This window comes from Melanerpes formicivorus, unplaced genomic scaffold (genome assembly GCF_026170545.1).
Source record: "Melanerpes formicivorus ecotype bairdi unplaced genomic scaffold, bMelFor1.0.p_v2 SCAF_7, whole genome shotgun sequence".
In the NCBI taxonomy this organism is placed as follows: Eukaryota; Metazoa; Chordata; class Aves; order Piciformes; family Picidae; genus Melanerpes; species Melanerpes formicivorus.
Window position 1 is genome coordinate 12,345,721 of NW_027142359.1, and position 11,920 is coordinate 12,357,640.

General features: G+C 49.5%; 1 protein-coding gene across 6 annotated transcripts; it reads right to left on the minus strand.

Moving 5' to 3' along the window:
* Nucleotides 1–851: 851 nt before the first annotated feature.
* On the minus strand, nt 852–10,264 carry TMEM125 (transmembrane protein 125). Of its 6 annotated transcripts, none has more exons than XM_068141052.1 (3): nt 10,100–10,264; nt 3,637–4,681; nt 1,704–2,522 (listed from the first exon to the last, which is right to left on the minus strand). In XM_068141052.1, the coding sequence occupies exon 2, from the start codon at nt 4,368–4,370 to the stop codon at nt 3,711–3,713; it is 660 nt and encodes a 219-aa protein (XP_067997153.1). In that variant the 5' UTR covers nt 4,371–4,681; nt 10,100–10,264; the 3' UTR covers nt 1,704–2,522; nt 3,637–3,710. The 6 variants fall into 6 exon arrangements, with proteins under 6 accessions (XP_067997156.1, XP_067997155.1, XP_067997153.1 ...); XM_068141053.1 differs by lacking the exon at nt 10,100–10,264 and adding an exon at nt 4,844–5,020; XM_068141051.1 differs by lacking the exon at nt 10,100–10,264 and adding an exon at nt 4,787–5,020.
* Nucleotides 10,265–11,920: the final 1,656 nt, after the last annotated feature.

Genomic DNA, 11,920 nt, shown 5'->3' on the forward strand with positions numbered 1-11,920 from the left:
TTATAATGCATCTGGGTATATCAGAATGTCTTCTGGGGACACTTAAGGGATTCTAAGGAGCATCTAAAGTGGGTCTGGGGACATCTAAAGGAGGTCTGTGAGCATGTAAAGGGGGTCTGGAGCCCTCTTCAAGGGGTCTGCTGGCATCTAAAGTGGGCTAGTAGCAGCAAAAATATATCTGTCTATCAATCTAGGTAGCTAGCTACCTTTTCAAGCCGTGTATATAAACTGGGAGGAGTTGACCAAGGGGGCAGATTGCTGGTCAGGGGCTGGTTAAGCATGGGTTAGTGGACGGTGAGCAGCTGCAATGTGCATCACTTGTCTTTCTTAGGGTTCATTTCACTCTTTTAATTTTTATTCTCTTAGTATTATATTTTAGTTTATTGTTCTTATCTTAATCCATGAGTTTTACTTTTGATTCTTCTACCCATCCCACCAGGGAGAAAGGAGAAGAGTAAGTGAGCAGCTGTTTGGTGCTGGCTGGGGTTAATGTGACAACCTCTAAACCTTTTAAAAGAATGAAATCAATCAAACCAACATATTTGTGTGTGGGGTTTTTTTTTTTCTCTTTGAAGGCTGAAAGTAAGCCAAGTTCTGCACATCCATACAGCAGGGCTCTGATCCAGTGGCAGCCCCTCAGCTCCCTCTCCAGGCAGCTCCTGTGAAAGTGGGCAGAAGACTGGCAGCTCATGTGGGGAGAAATACATCTGGCATGCAGAGCTGGGAGTACAAGGAGGTCAGAGCAGAAAAGAAGGAGCCTTCTCAAGGGTGTTCTCCTCAGGAAGCTGGTGGAAGGACTGTGGCTGAGGCCGGCAGATGGGAGCAGTAGCAGGTATGCAGACAGACTGGTTCCAGGCTCATTGCAGGCAGAGGATGTTGCCACCAGGCTCTAGGCTCAGCCTTACCACAGGACAAAACAGCTTCAATGTAAATAAACCAGCTAGCACCAGCACATTTAGAAGGCTTTGTGCACATTTAGAAGGCTTTGTGTGCTCCATGTGAGCATCCTTCAGAGGCATGACAAGGTCTTAGGTTCACAGTGTGGTGGTAAGGGAGACAAGCTATGTCTAGGCCTGTAAGCAGATTGAGATGCATGTGCATCTGGAAGTGGGAACTGTGTCTCAAGAGGTAAGTATGTGCATCTGAGGGGCTGTGATGGTGTAACCACAGACACAGGAAGGACCCTGGGCTGTTGTGATTTCTGCTCTGCCTGAGCAGAGGCAAGCTCTGTATAGCCCTGCCGCCTTCCTCTCCACAAAGAGGCCGACACTCAAGTATCGACCTTCAACACGGTCAACTTCTGTAACACTTTATTATGTATTTCCACACACAACACAGGAACCGAGAAAGGAACAAGCCAGTACTGCTGCTGCAGAGGTAAGCCAGTGACTGCAGCAGCACAGCCTGTCCACCTGGGCAGCCAGACCCCCAAACCACTGTCTTCGGGGACAGCTTGTTCTCAGCTGACGTTTCCTTAGGTTGCTTGACAGGGCCCACAAGCTTGCTTTCCTGGCACAACTCCTGGGCACGTATTTTGAAGGGGCTATGGAGGGGAGAATTCACATTGGCATGCAGGCAACACAGAGCTGCCAGCTGGGCACAGTCATACATCTTCACAGAAATAGCCAGATGTGCAAAACAGCTGGTGTGCAGACAGCTGCACCCTGTTTGCTCGTGCAGGATGGGGGAGCTGGGAGTAGCTGCAGAAGCACTGATGCAGGCAGAGGTGGTGCAGCTTGGCATAACTGCACATGCAGTGACTCAGATGTGCAGGGCATCAGCACTGGGGATGGTGCAAAACCATCCAAACTCTGACCTGTCCCTCCCTGTGTAGGCATGGGGGTCCTGCTGGACCTGGGGTCAGACAGCTCAGAGGGAAGGGTGGCTCTTTGCTTTGCAGATTTAACACAGAAGGACCTGATTTCAGTAACACACTCTCAACTCCTGGGCAGAATAATGGGAGTTTAATAAAATCTACTGATGTGAAAGTAGCAGAGGAAAATGCAGAAATAGCAGAGATCCAGAAAGAAAAGACAAAATGACTTTCCAGTACTTTGAGGAGAACAATCCAAGGCTTCAGGGAAAAGAATGTTAGCAGGAGCAGGGCAAGAGCAGATAATACAGAAATGCTCTCATGTAACCTGGGTGCATTAGGGATGGTGTGATCTGGAGCTGTGAAGAGATGAAATCCGCACTGCCCAGTGTATATGTAATGGTGTTCACTGGTGCTGAACTCTGACATTGCCCCCAGGTGTAACACAGGCAATGATTTGTGCTGTTACTAAGGGAATGAGCTACGGTCATCTTCCAAATACATCTGCTACTAGGCACAAAAAATAATTCTCAGTTATTTTTCATTACAGATGGAGCTCAACAAATAATGAGCAAAATAACGACTGGGGCAGAGCAGTTCAGGTGAGGAGATGGGAGCAGACCAGAAGACGAAGAGGTTGCATAGCAGCAGCTTCACTAGGAGGTTAGGATCTGTATCTATGAAGGGGGCAGTGAAATGGTTTGTGGCTCTGTGGGAGAAATGAGAAGTTTTACAGGTAAATTAGCCTCTGTTCACAGGAAAAGCTCCCAGGAGTGAGTTGTTAGTCTGCTTTTGGGAAAGACACCTTGGTGATAGATGCCCTTATATGCATAAACCACCAAAAAAAGCACGAGGTAAGGCCCAACTAGTAGCAGAAGAACTTTTCTACCCCACAGCAGCTGCAGCACTTGGGAGACAGAAGCAATGCAGGCATAAGGAGGGACAGGACGAGACGTGGTGTTCCTGTGGCACAGAAGTGCCTTGGTTTGGGAAACCACTCCCCTCTTGCACACCCCTTGCACAGCAGCATCCCCAGCCCTGGGATTCAGGCATCCCATCACCATCTCCCAGTTACTGCACTTTGCTGTCTGTGGCTTGTGTGACTGGAGTGTGCTGGTGTGGTAAGACAGCCCTAACACAGTCCAGCACTGATAATGTATCAGGGCCCTGACAGCAACGCCCTTTGATCACTCCTTTGATAAACACAGAAGATGGTGGGCTGCAGAAATATGATACTGGAACAGATCCTGGCACTGCAAACACAAACAGCATGTCATGTGTGGTCCAGCCACGCTGAGGTTCACAGAATCCTGTGCAAATCCCATGCTCACTCCTATAGATACAGGTGTTTTCTCAGGAGCAGCCCCTGCTGTTGTCCCTCCTACCAAGCTTGCTTCACTTGTGCTGCCCTGCTGCTGACACACAGAGTATTTCCTGATGTTTTTTTGGCTGCTAGAGGCTCTACTTTGCTCAGGAACTGGTGGCTCTGGGCAGAGAACAAGGTGGTTTTATGAAACCCACAATTGCAGCCTCTCCTGCCAGGAGAGCACACAACACAGCTCTGGGAACTGCAAAAACCAAGCAAGTACTGGGGTCCCCAGAGGTACAGGACAGGCTCACCTTAACTCTGTGACAGGGGTCACAGCCAAGCAGATAGCAGCTGTCACAGGAGGCTTTGTGGAGATAAAACACCAACCAGGCCAGCACTGTGCTCCTAACAAACCAGGTCACAGAGCCCATCCAGGTACCACAAGTCCTTGCGATGCCATCAGCCTGGGGCAAAGTAGATGCCAGGCACCTCCAAAAGAAGCAGAAACACTCACCCTTCCTCCAGGAAAGGCCAGCGCAAGCCCTCTTGATGGGTTGTTTCCCATGAGGTTCACAGGAGTGTCCTGGCTCAGATCAAGTTGGCCATGCTGGAGGTCGGGGGAAGCCGCCTGCCTGCGAGGCGGCCAGAGATGGTGAAGACGCGGATCTCACCAGCTTCCAGGCTCCGGGGAGCCGCCGGGCGGCAGGAGGTGCAGAGCAGGTAGAGCAGCAAGCAGAGGAGGATGGCGCCACCAGCAGTTAGGAGGACAACCCCGCTGATGAACATGCTGGCCAGCGGCCGTGCAGGACTGAGCTGCATGGTCGTGGTGGAGAGGGTGGTGAGCACAATCCCACAAACCAGCAGCACCACTGCACTGACCAGCAGCACTAAGCAGTCTGAGAAGCCCCCACTCTTCAGGAGCTCAATCTGATCCCGGCTGCGGATGCAGTTCATGTCTTGGATTGCAGAACTCAGCAGCTGCTTCAGTAGCACAAGCAGGGCCAGGAGGCAGAGTGTGGTGCCTACTGCCAGCCTCCACTCCCCAGACCGGCTGCTGGTGCTGTACAGCAAGATGATGCCCCCGATCCCACATGCCAGGATCAGCACCACAGCCACCCCATAGCACAAGATTGACTTCTTGGGGTCCTGGAACCACCAGAGCTCCACATGCTCCTCCAAGATGTTCCTCTGGATGTGGTTTGCATCTGCTGGAGTGCGGGGGCTGCTCAGCTCTGCCAGCTCTGGCATGGTGGGTAGCTGGTGTGGAAGGCACAGTGTGGTGGTTGCACAGATGAATCTACACCCTTGCAGTTGACTGGAGCATCAAGACAACAGCGGTTATGAAGGCAGCTGCATTCCTCAAGTGGGGATGGTTCCCACTCATTCTTTAGAGTCTGGTGGAGCTCCCTTATGCAGCAGTGCCGCCTGGAGAGTTATGGTCCATACACTGGGGCGGAGCCCACTCCCCAGACAGAGCTGCATCACATAGTGGAGCACTCCCAGAGCAGTACCACAAGGTAAAAACGAAGGCTGTGTCCTTCCTTTCCTGTGTCTTTCATCTGAAAGAATCAAGAAGACATCATTAAACAGAGACCCTGCTCCTCTGTACCAAGCAATCCCCCGCCCAGCTCTGGGTCTTGGTTGCTCCAAGCTGGTCTGCAAACCTTCCCCTGCCTTCCTTGCAAAACCCCCAGGCACTGGAGCACAGATCAGCCACACACATCTTCCCGGGAAACCTCCATGCACTGCAAGAAGACTTCAGCCTGTCTGAAGGGCAAGTCTTCTGCTCCCCAGCCCCATGTGTCCAGCTCAGCGGCTACTGGCACATCACTGCCCACAGGACTCTGCCTGCAGCTGTTGCTGGCAGCAGGGCAGGAACCACGGACCGAGCAGAGGCAGGCAACTCCTGGGATAAAGCCCCATTCACAGCTCTGACTTCACATGCTCCCTCATCAGCATCAGCCTCTTGTCACCAACTGGCTCTGCTGCCTGGAGTGACAGCGGGAAGTGGGGGTCAGGACTGGGGTTTAACCCTTCCAGTCCAGTCACTGGAAGAGTGAAAACTGCCCTTGCTGCATGATCTCAGCCCTGTGCTGCCAGTGATTCCCCTTCCCAAGTTCCTTACAGAAATATGATGCTTACATCTCCAGTGGTCTCAGCACTTCCCTGGAAAGAGTTCCCAGATGGCTGGGACCTGGCACCCTACAAATTTGCTCTCCCGTGCTGGTCCTTGAAGTAGTTCACCACTGAAGGAGGGGATCAGGGGAAGAGTAGCAGTGGCTGCAGCATGCAGACAAGCTCCATGGTGCTGTGCTTCGCTAACCTTCGCTCAACACAGTGCCTTATCTCAACCTGCAGGCCAGCTTCATGGGCTCATCACCTCCCCAGTGTCCTGACCACTCAGTACTGTGGAGTCTCTGAGTAGTTTTACAATGAGTGAAAACGACTTGCATTTCTCTCACATAACATCCTGCCTCAGCATGTGAATGCTCCAACTGGTCCCATAGCACCAGAAGGACCCTTCAGCACAGTTAGTACCCAAAGCAAGGAGAGATGTTGGGGAGGACAGTATTGCAGGTATGGCTTAGCCCTTGAGGATATGGGGCAGACCCTGAAGACCCACAGCCTGCCTCCCTGATCATCTTGCAGGCAGGATAATGCATGCTCAACTGTCAAGGGCACACATAAACAGACTGCTCACAGTCTTGCAGGAGCAGGACAGGGACAGGAACTGATGCAAAAACCCTGTGTCAGAGCTGTGCCACTTCTCCCAAGCAGGGGGACAACAATGCAGAGCCCTGCCTGCTAGAAATGGCTCTCCAGGAGCCCATCAGCTCATGCCAAACACTCTCTGTTAGTCTTTGTACCCTGCTCTGCATTGCTCTGTGACCCTGGGCTTGTTATGAATGGGTGGGGAAGGTTTATGACCTCCACACACAGCAGCTCTGCACACACCAGGGATCTTTCCTCCTGTAGCTCTCCCTGTCCTCAGACAGTCTCCACAGATCACATATTACAATACTCTTGCTACCAGCAAACACTTCAGAATCCTCCTCCATTGGGAACAGGCCAAAGTAGGGTGAGGGGAGAGGGAGGACAATAGTGTGTGTGGGGTGCCTGAACCAGACACTGCCTGACAGTATCAGGCCAAGCTCCTCCTGAGTCACTCCCCGGCTGTGATGGAGCATGAAGTCACTTTGGACGTGGCTCTGGGCATACTGCCAGCTGGCAGCACGTGTCCAGGAAGTCTGTAACCACTGTGGGTTTTCAGGCCCATGGCACTGTGAGCTGTGCACAGAGCTATCCCCCTGCACAGCTTCCTGGGCAGACAGTGGGCTGGGACACAGAAACCTAGGCTCCAGAGGGTACACTTGCCTAGAAGCCTATGGGAAAGCTGCAGTTCCTGGCTAAGGCCAGAACAATCATCAGAAAGCACTGACTAGAGAGTAAAGAAGCTGTGGCTGAGTATGCTGATTTGTGCCTGCTGGGACCCACTTCCTTCTGCATGAGGCAGGAGATACCCTGTGCATGTGCCCAGAGCATAGGTCCTTGAGACGGTGAGGAAGTCATGGAGCACTTTCAAAATAGAAGGGTGAGAAAATGTTGAACCTGGAGACATTTCCCTGTCCTGTGCAGACCAACTCAGTGCTGGTGTATTGCTTCCTCCTGCCTTGCCTTCTCTAAGCATAGAGGTGCCTTATCTTCTTACCAGTGAATGGGTGAGTCTAGTAGATAGCATGTTTGTAGATTAGATTGAGATTTTGGACTGAAAAAAACCCCATTAAACACGGAGAACTCTAAAGTGGAGCCTTCTGCTGCTTGACTGAAGCTGCACATACAAGTTGTGAGTTAAACAGAATGCAAAAAAACCCACAACAGCATAAATGACAACGAGGGAAAATCCAGCCAAAAATCAAGCTACAACACTGTGTCTCATGTTACTTTGAAAAACACTTTGATTTGGTGAAAAGATGGTCAGGGAGCAAGATAAAGCACTTGGCTGCAGAAAAAAATAAGGTGTGACCTCTGTGAGCAGGTACTCTAGTAAAAAAATTATTTGGTGAGGTGAAGGCTTCAACTGAAGTATGCCTCCATGTTTCTTTGTGTCTGTTTGAAAATATTCAGGGAAGATAATATTTTGCTCTATAAGCATCCACACTTGCTTGGGCTTCTCTAAACCATGGAGGTTTGTGCTGCTAATAACAATGTTTTTACTCTTAGAAGTACAGAATCATTCAGGTGGGATTGGAGCTTGTGAAGGCAAGTGGTCCACCTACCTGCTTGAAGTGGAGTTAACCTCAAAGTCAGACTGAGTATCTCAGGGCCCCAGCCACTCAGATACTAGATACTGCCAAGGATGGAGGATCCACCTCCCTTCTGGGATCATTCCAGTGTTTAACCATGCTCACCACTAATGAATTTTTCCTTAAATCTAACTACAGGCTCCTGTTCCTCAGTATGGGCGCATTGCCTTCCACCATCTTAACAAAAGTCTGACTGTCTTCATATGGTAAACCAAAGCAGCCCTATGCTGGGCTGTCACACCACTCTTTGGAGAAGGGATGGAGCTACATCTCACAGCAACTGTGATTTCTGAATCTGATTTCTTGGCATTGTGCAGCATATTGCTTTGCGCAGGAAAGGAAGGAAGGGTTGTGAATTCCTGCTCTGCCATGAATGAGAAGGACAGACCTTCCACAGCAAGTGCCCCTTCTGTAGCTCTTTGGTCTGGGATAGACCATAACACGGACCTTTTTGGAGCTTAAGCCAGTTAGCCCATCAGATAAGCTCCTTTGATAATGTGTTTCACAGGTCATTAATCTACTTACTACTGAACCCAGTACCTTCAGTACTTTGTATGCAAGGGAAGAGGAAAGGACCAGCCCAGCCACACAATACTGTCTGACTGAAGGTCACGTCAGGAAAAAATTGACAGGCTGTCCTTCCACAGGGCTGGTTGGCAGCTGGGAAGGAAAAGCAGAAAAGCACCAGGAATGCAGGAAAACAAAAATGTTCGTGGTTTTCCTTCCCCCCCCTGTGTGACAACATTTAAGTAGAAATTGAAGGTCATCATGAACTGATTTCTGGACAATCCTGGCTGCAGGTGTGGGAGATGCACAGCTGCTGATTGCCTGGGAATTATATGTGCATCATTCATTTATTTGCTTATAGACTTTTTACATCTGCCTGTCTGATACCTGACAGAGGGTCCACAGACCATACGTTAATGAACACACTAATTTCAGAGCCACATACAACTCAGCTGCTGAAATACGCCTCACTTCCCTCCTTTCCCCAAACCATGAGACACTGACACTGCTTACCCACAGCTTTCAGGAAGGGAAGCCTGAAGGTAGGACAGGTCCCCGGAATGCTTTCAGCCTTGTAAGGTTTTCATGTTGGTATATAACCCGAGCAACCTGATCTAGTTGGAGGTGTCCCTGCTCACTGCAGGTAGGTTGGACAAGATGACCTTTGAGGGTTCCTTCCAACCTGATGCATTCTATGATTCTGTTTGAGCTTTGTGAGCATCATAGAGACCAGCAAGTTTTGATGTAAAATAACAGTACATAAAATGCTTTGCATCTAGATGAGAACCGACAAAGCCTCACAATCCAGCCCAGATACAAGCCATCTCCATTCTCTGCTTCTCCAGTTCATCACAGCTTATTTGCTCCTTGGCCAGGTCTGGCCATAGTCTGCTTGGGATGGACCTGCTACCACTCTGTGCCTCACAGAAACCTGTAGTCCAGAATAGGCATAAATATTTCTCCATCCTTTCACATATTTTTTCCACGTTTAATGCTTTAGGAAGCATTCGTTACCAAGAGGGTGGCCAAACACTGGAACAGGCTTCCTACAGATGTGGTTAATGCCCCAAGCTTATCAGTGTTTAAGAGATATTTGGACAATGCCTTTAACAACATGCTTTAACTTTTGGTCAGCTGTGAATTGCTGTAGGTCCCTTCCAGCTGAAATAGTCCTATTTCTATTTCTTTAATTCTGTTTTTATTTCTTTCTATTTCTATTCTATATTTCAGTTGGAAGGGATCTAAACCAAGCATCTAGTCCAGCTGGCTGACAAATAAGGGACTGAATGACCACTCTCTTAGTAAAGAAATGCTTCCTAAGCTTATTCTATTCTAGCTGCCTAGTAGGCTTAAAGAGAATGAAGCTCAGGTATCTTCTTTTATGCCTGAACTCTGCTAATATACAAATCAAAAGCTCTTAATGTTGCAGTGCTCAAGGTGTTTGTGCTCCAGGGAGCAGGTATGCTGCTGCCCTGGGACACTTGAGAAGGTCTCCTCTCTTCTCCTAAAGACTCGTGAGTGGGGATAGAGGAACTTGTTGGGGAGTAATGGCACTTTAATGTGGCATCTCTCATGCAAAATCCTAGCAAGAGATCCATGTTCTTTTGGCTGCTACATCAACCACCAATTTCTAATGCTCCTCTTTTCTGTAGCTGCTCAAAGTCCAAGCAAACTTACACTGCCTAGGAGAGACCACATTCTCTGCCCTGCTGCTTTCCCAAAAGCAAGCATCTATCCCAGTAGTGCTCCTGCCACCAGATATCGTTTGGGAAGCCTTAGGGAAACCCTGGATGATGGTGGACTGTCCCTTCCTTTCAACAAGCCTGGAAGCTCTGGGGGTAAGGAAGGTGGATGAGCATGCCCGCTCCATTATAAAATTTCATGTTCCCTTTCCTCTCTGTATGTGTAACAGACATCCATCATCCCGGCCTCACAAAGCCTGTCCTGATGCACCTCCACTGAGGGAGCCTGGGAGTCCTGAAGGAACAAGGAACTCCCAAGCCTTAAGTGCAAAGATCAAACACGATGGCACAAGGAAGAAATGGAGGCGAGAGGCAGGATCTCTTCAGAAGTATTTGTGAAGCAGCCCCTAGACGTGCCAGCAGGTATTGATGAGGTACATCCCTTCCCACACACACACAGTCCCAGAGAGCAGGACTCACTCACCTGCAGAGATGCTGCCCAACGCTGCTCCCTGCTCCTGGCTGGCAGCAGTGGTTCTTCCTGGCTTTCCTGCACCTGGATCGAGCTAAGGAGGGAGCTCACAGGGAAGATCTCTTCTCTTCCTCTGGGAACTGCCTGCCAAGAAACAGGTGTTCCTGCCAGCTGCCCTTCCTGGTGCGGAGTGGGCAGCGCCTACAACAGGCTGCAGGCTCTCACCTCTCGCCTGGGCAGGTGCATTCCCCAGCAGGGTGGTGGCTCAGCGAACCTGCTGCCGGCCTTGGAGAGGCTCCAGAGCCGCGCTGGCGTGCAGGCACTACCCCTCCCTTCCCGGGCAGGATCCGGCCCTGCAACGATCCTGGAAGGCGGTTCATTTCCTCCCAGGTGGTGGAGGGTGCCAGAGCCAGGGAGCAGCTCCCAGGCAGCAGGTGAGAGGAAACCTGCAGCCAGGTTGGCAGCCCTAGGGACAGTTTGCCACAATCAGCAAGTATTTGCTATTAAATGATACAGCTCCTGCAGTACTTTATAGGCTAGGGCCATCTGATCACATCAGGACTGGATCTTTGTATGGCATTAGGCCAAGCAGGCACTTAAGTCAGGCAGGATGTCATTGTGGTGCCATCCCCCCATTCCCAGGCAGCTACAGTAGCACCACAACCCCGTTCCCCTCCTCCCATCTCCCCATCCTGCATCAGTAGAGTCGCACCAGAAGAGCACAAAAGACTAACTGAAAGAAAAAGGTGACCACTTTGAAAGGAGTTAGGGACACATGAAAACACTGATTTGAGAAAGGAAGAGAAAAAAAAGGGAGTAGCAAGAATATTGCAGTCAGCATGGGCATGAGACTCTCAAACTGAGTGCATGCCTGCTCCTTTGTGTCTGGGTTTAATGACAGCAGAGGGGATCAATACTGTGAGTCTCAGCAGCTCAAAAATCTCCTGGGGGACATAGGAAGAAGAGAACGGGGCTGAACAACAGCTCTTGCCTGACTAATACAAAGGGAGGCTCAGTTTTTAAATTGCATCCCAGTTTTTTTAGCAGGCTGTGAGAAGGGAGGCTTTGAGATATGCTAATACAACAGACAGCAATTAGTATGGGAGCTTCAAGAAATTGGGTGAGTAAAATCTGACAGGTCTTTAAAAACTTGCAAAATATAATCTGTCCAGTGGTTGTCCCAAACCTAAAACAACTAGGATGTGGCAGCTTTCTCTGTACAAGCACCCTTGAACAATGAACTTGCTACCACTCAGAAACCCCTATGCTTTAGTTAGGCCAGTTAACAAACACATCATCCAAGGGGAAACCTTATTCAGCTTTAGAGGTAGTCATATATTCACTTTAAAAAGTGAGCTGTTATTTTACAAGAGCATGAGATGCGTAACAGTTCCTTTAGAGAGGTACCAAGAAGAGAAACAGACAAAGCAGACCAAGAGAGAAAGCAGAAAGTGTCTTTGCCCCTTGAGACAATTCGTAAGACCATTAGCATACAAAACCATAACCTAATTACAACTTAATTCTGAAAACATTTCTGCAGCACATGCCTGGGAGATTGACCTTGGTGTAGTTTGCCCAGGGCGGAAGGGGCTCATACATCTTATTTTGATTCCAGCAGGTCTCTGATCAACATCAGCTGTAACACTCTGCTGTGCCTGACTTTTAATGGTCTCCCTTACAAACAATGTTTTAGCTCCTTCTTACCCACTAAGATCAAGTTCAAAATCTTCTTGAACCTAGTTTGCCAGCTATCTACAGAGGCTTCAGCTGACAGGCCTTGTATTGCCTTTAAAATCTCTATAAAGGGGGTGACACAAGGGCATAGTTTATGCA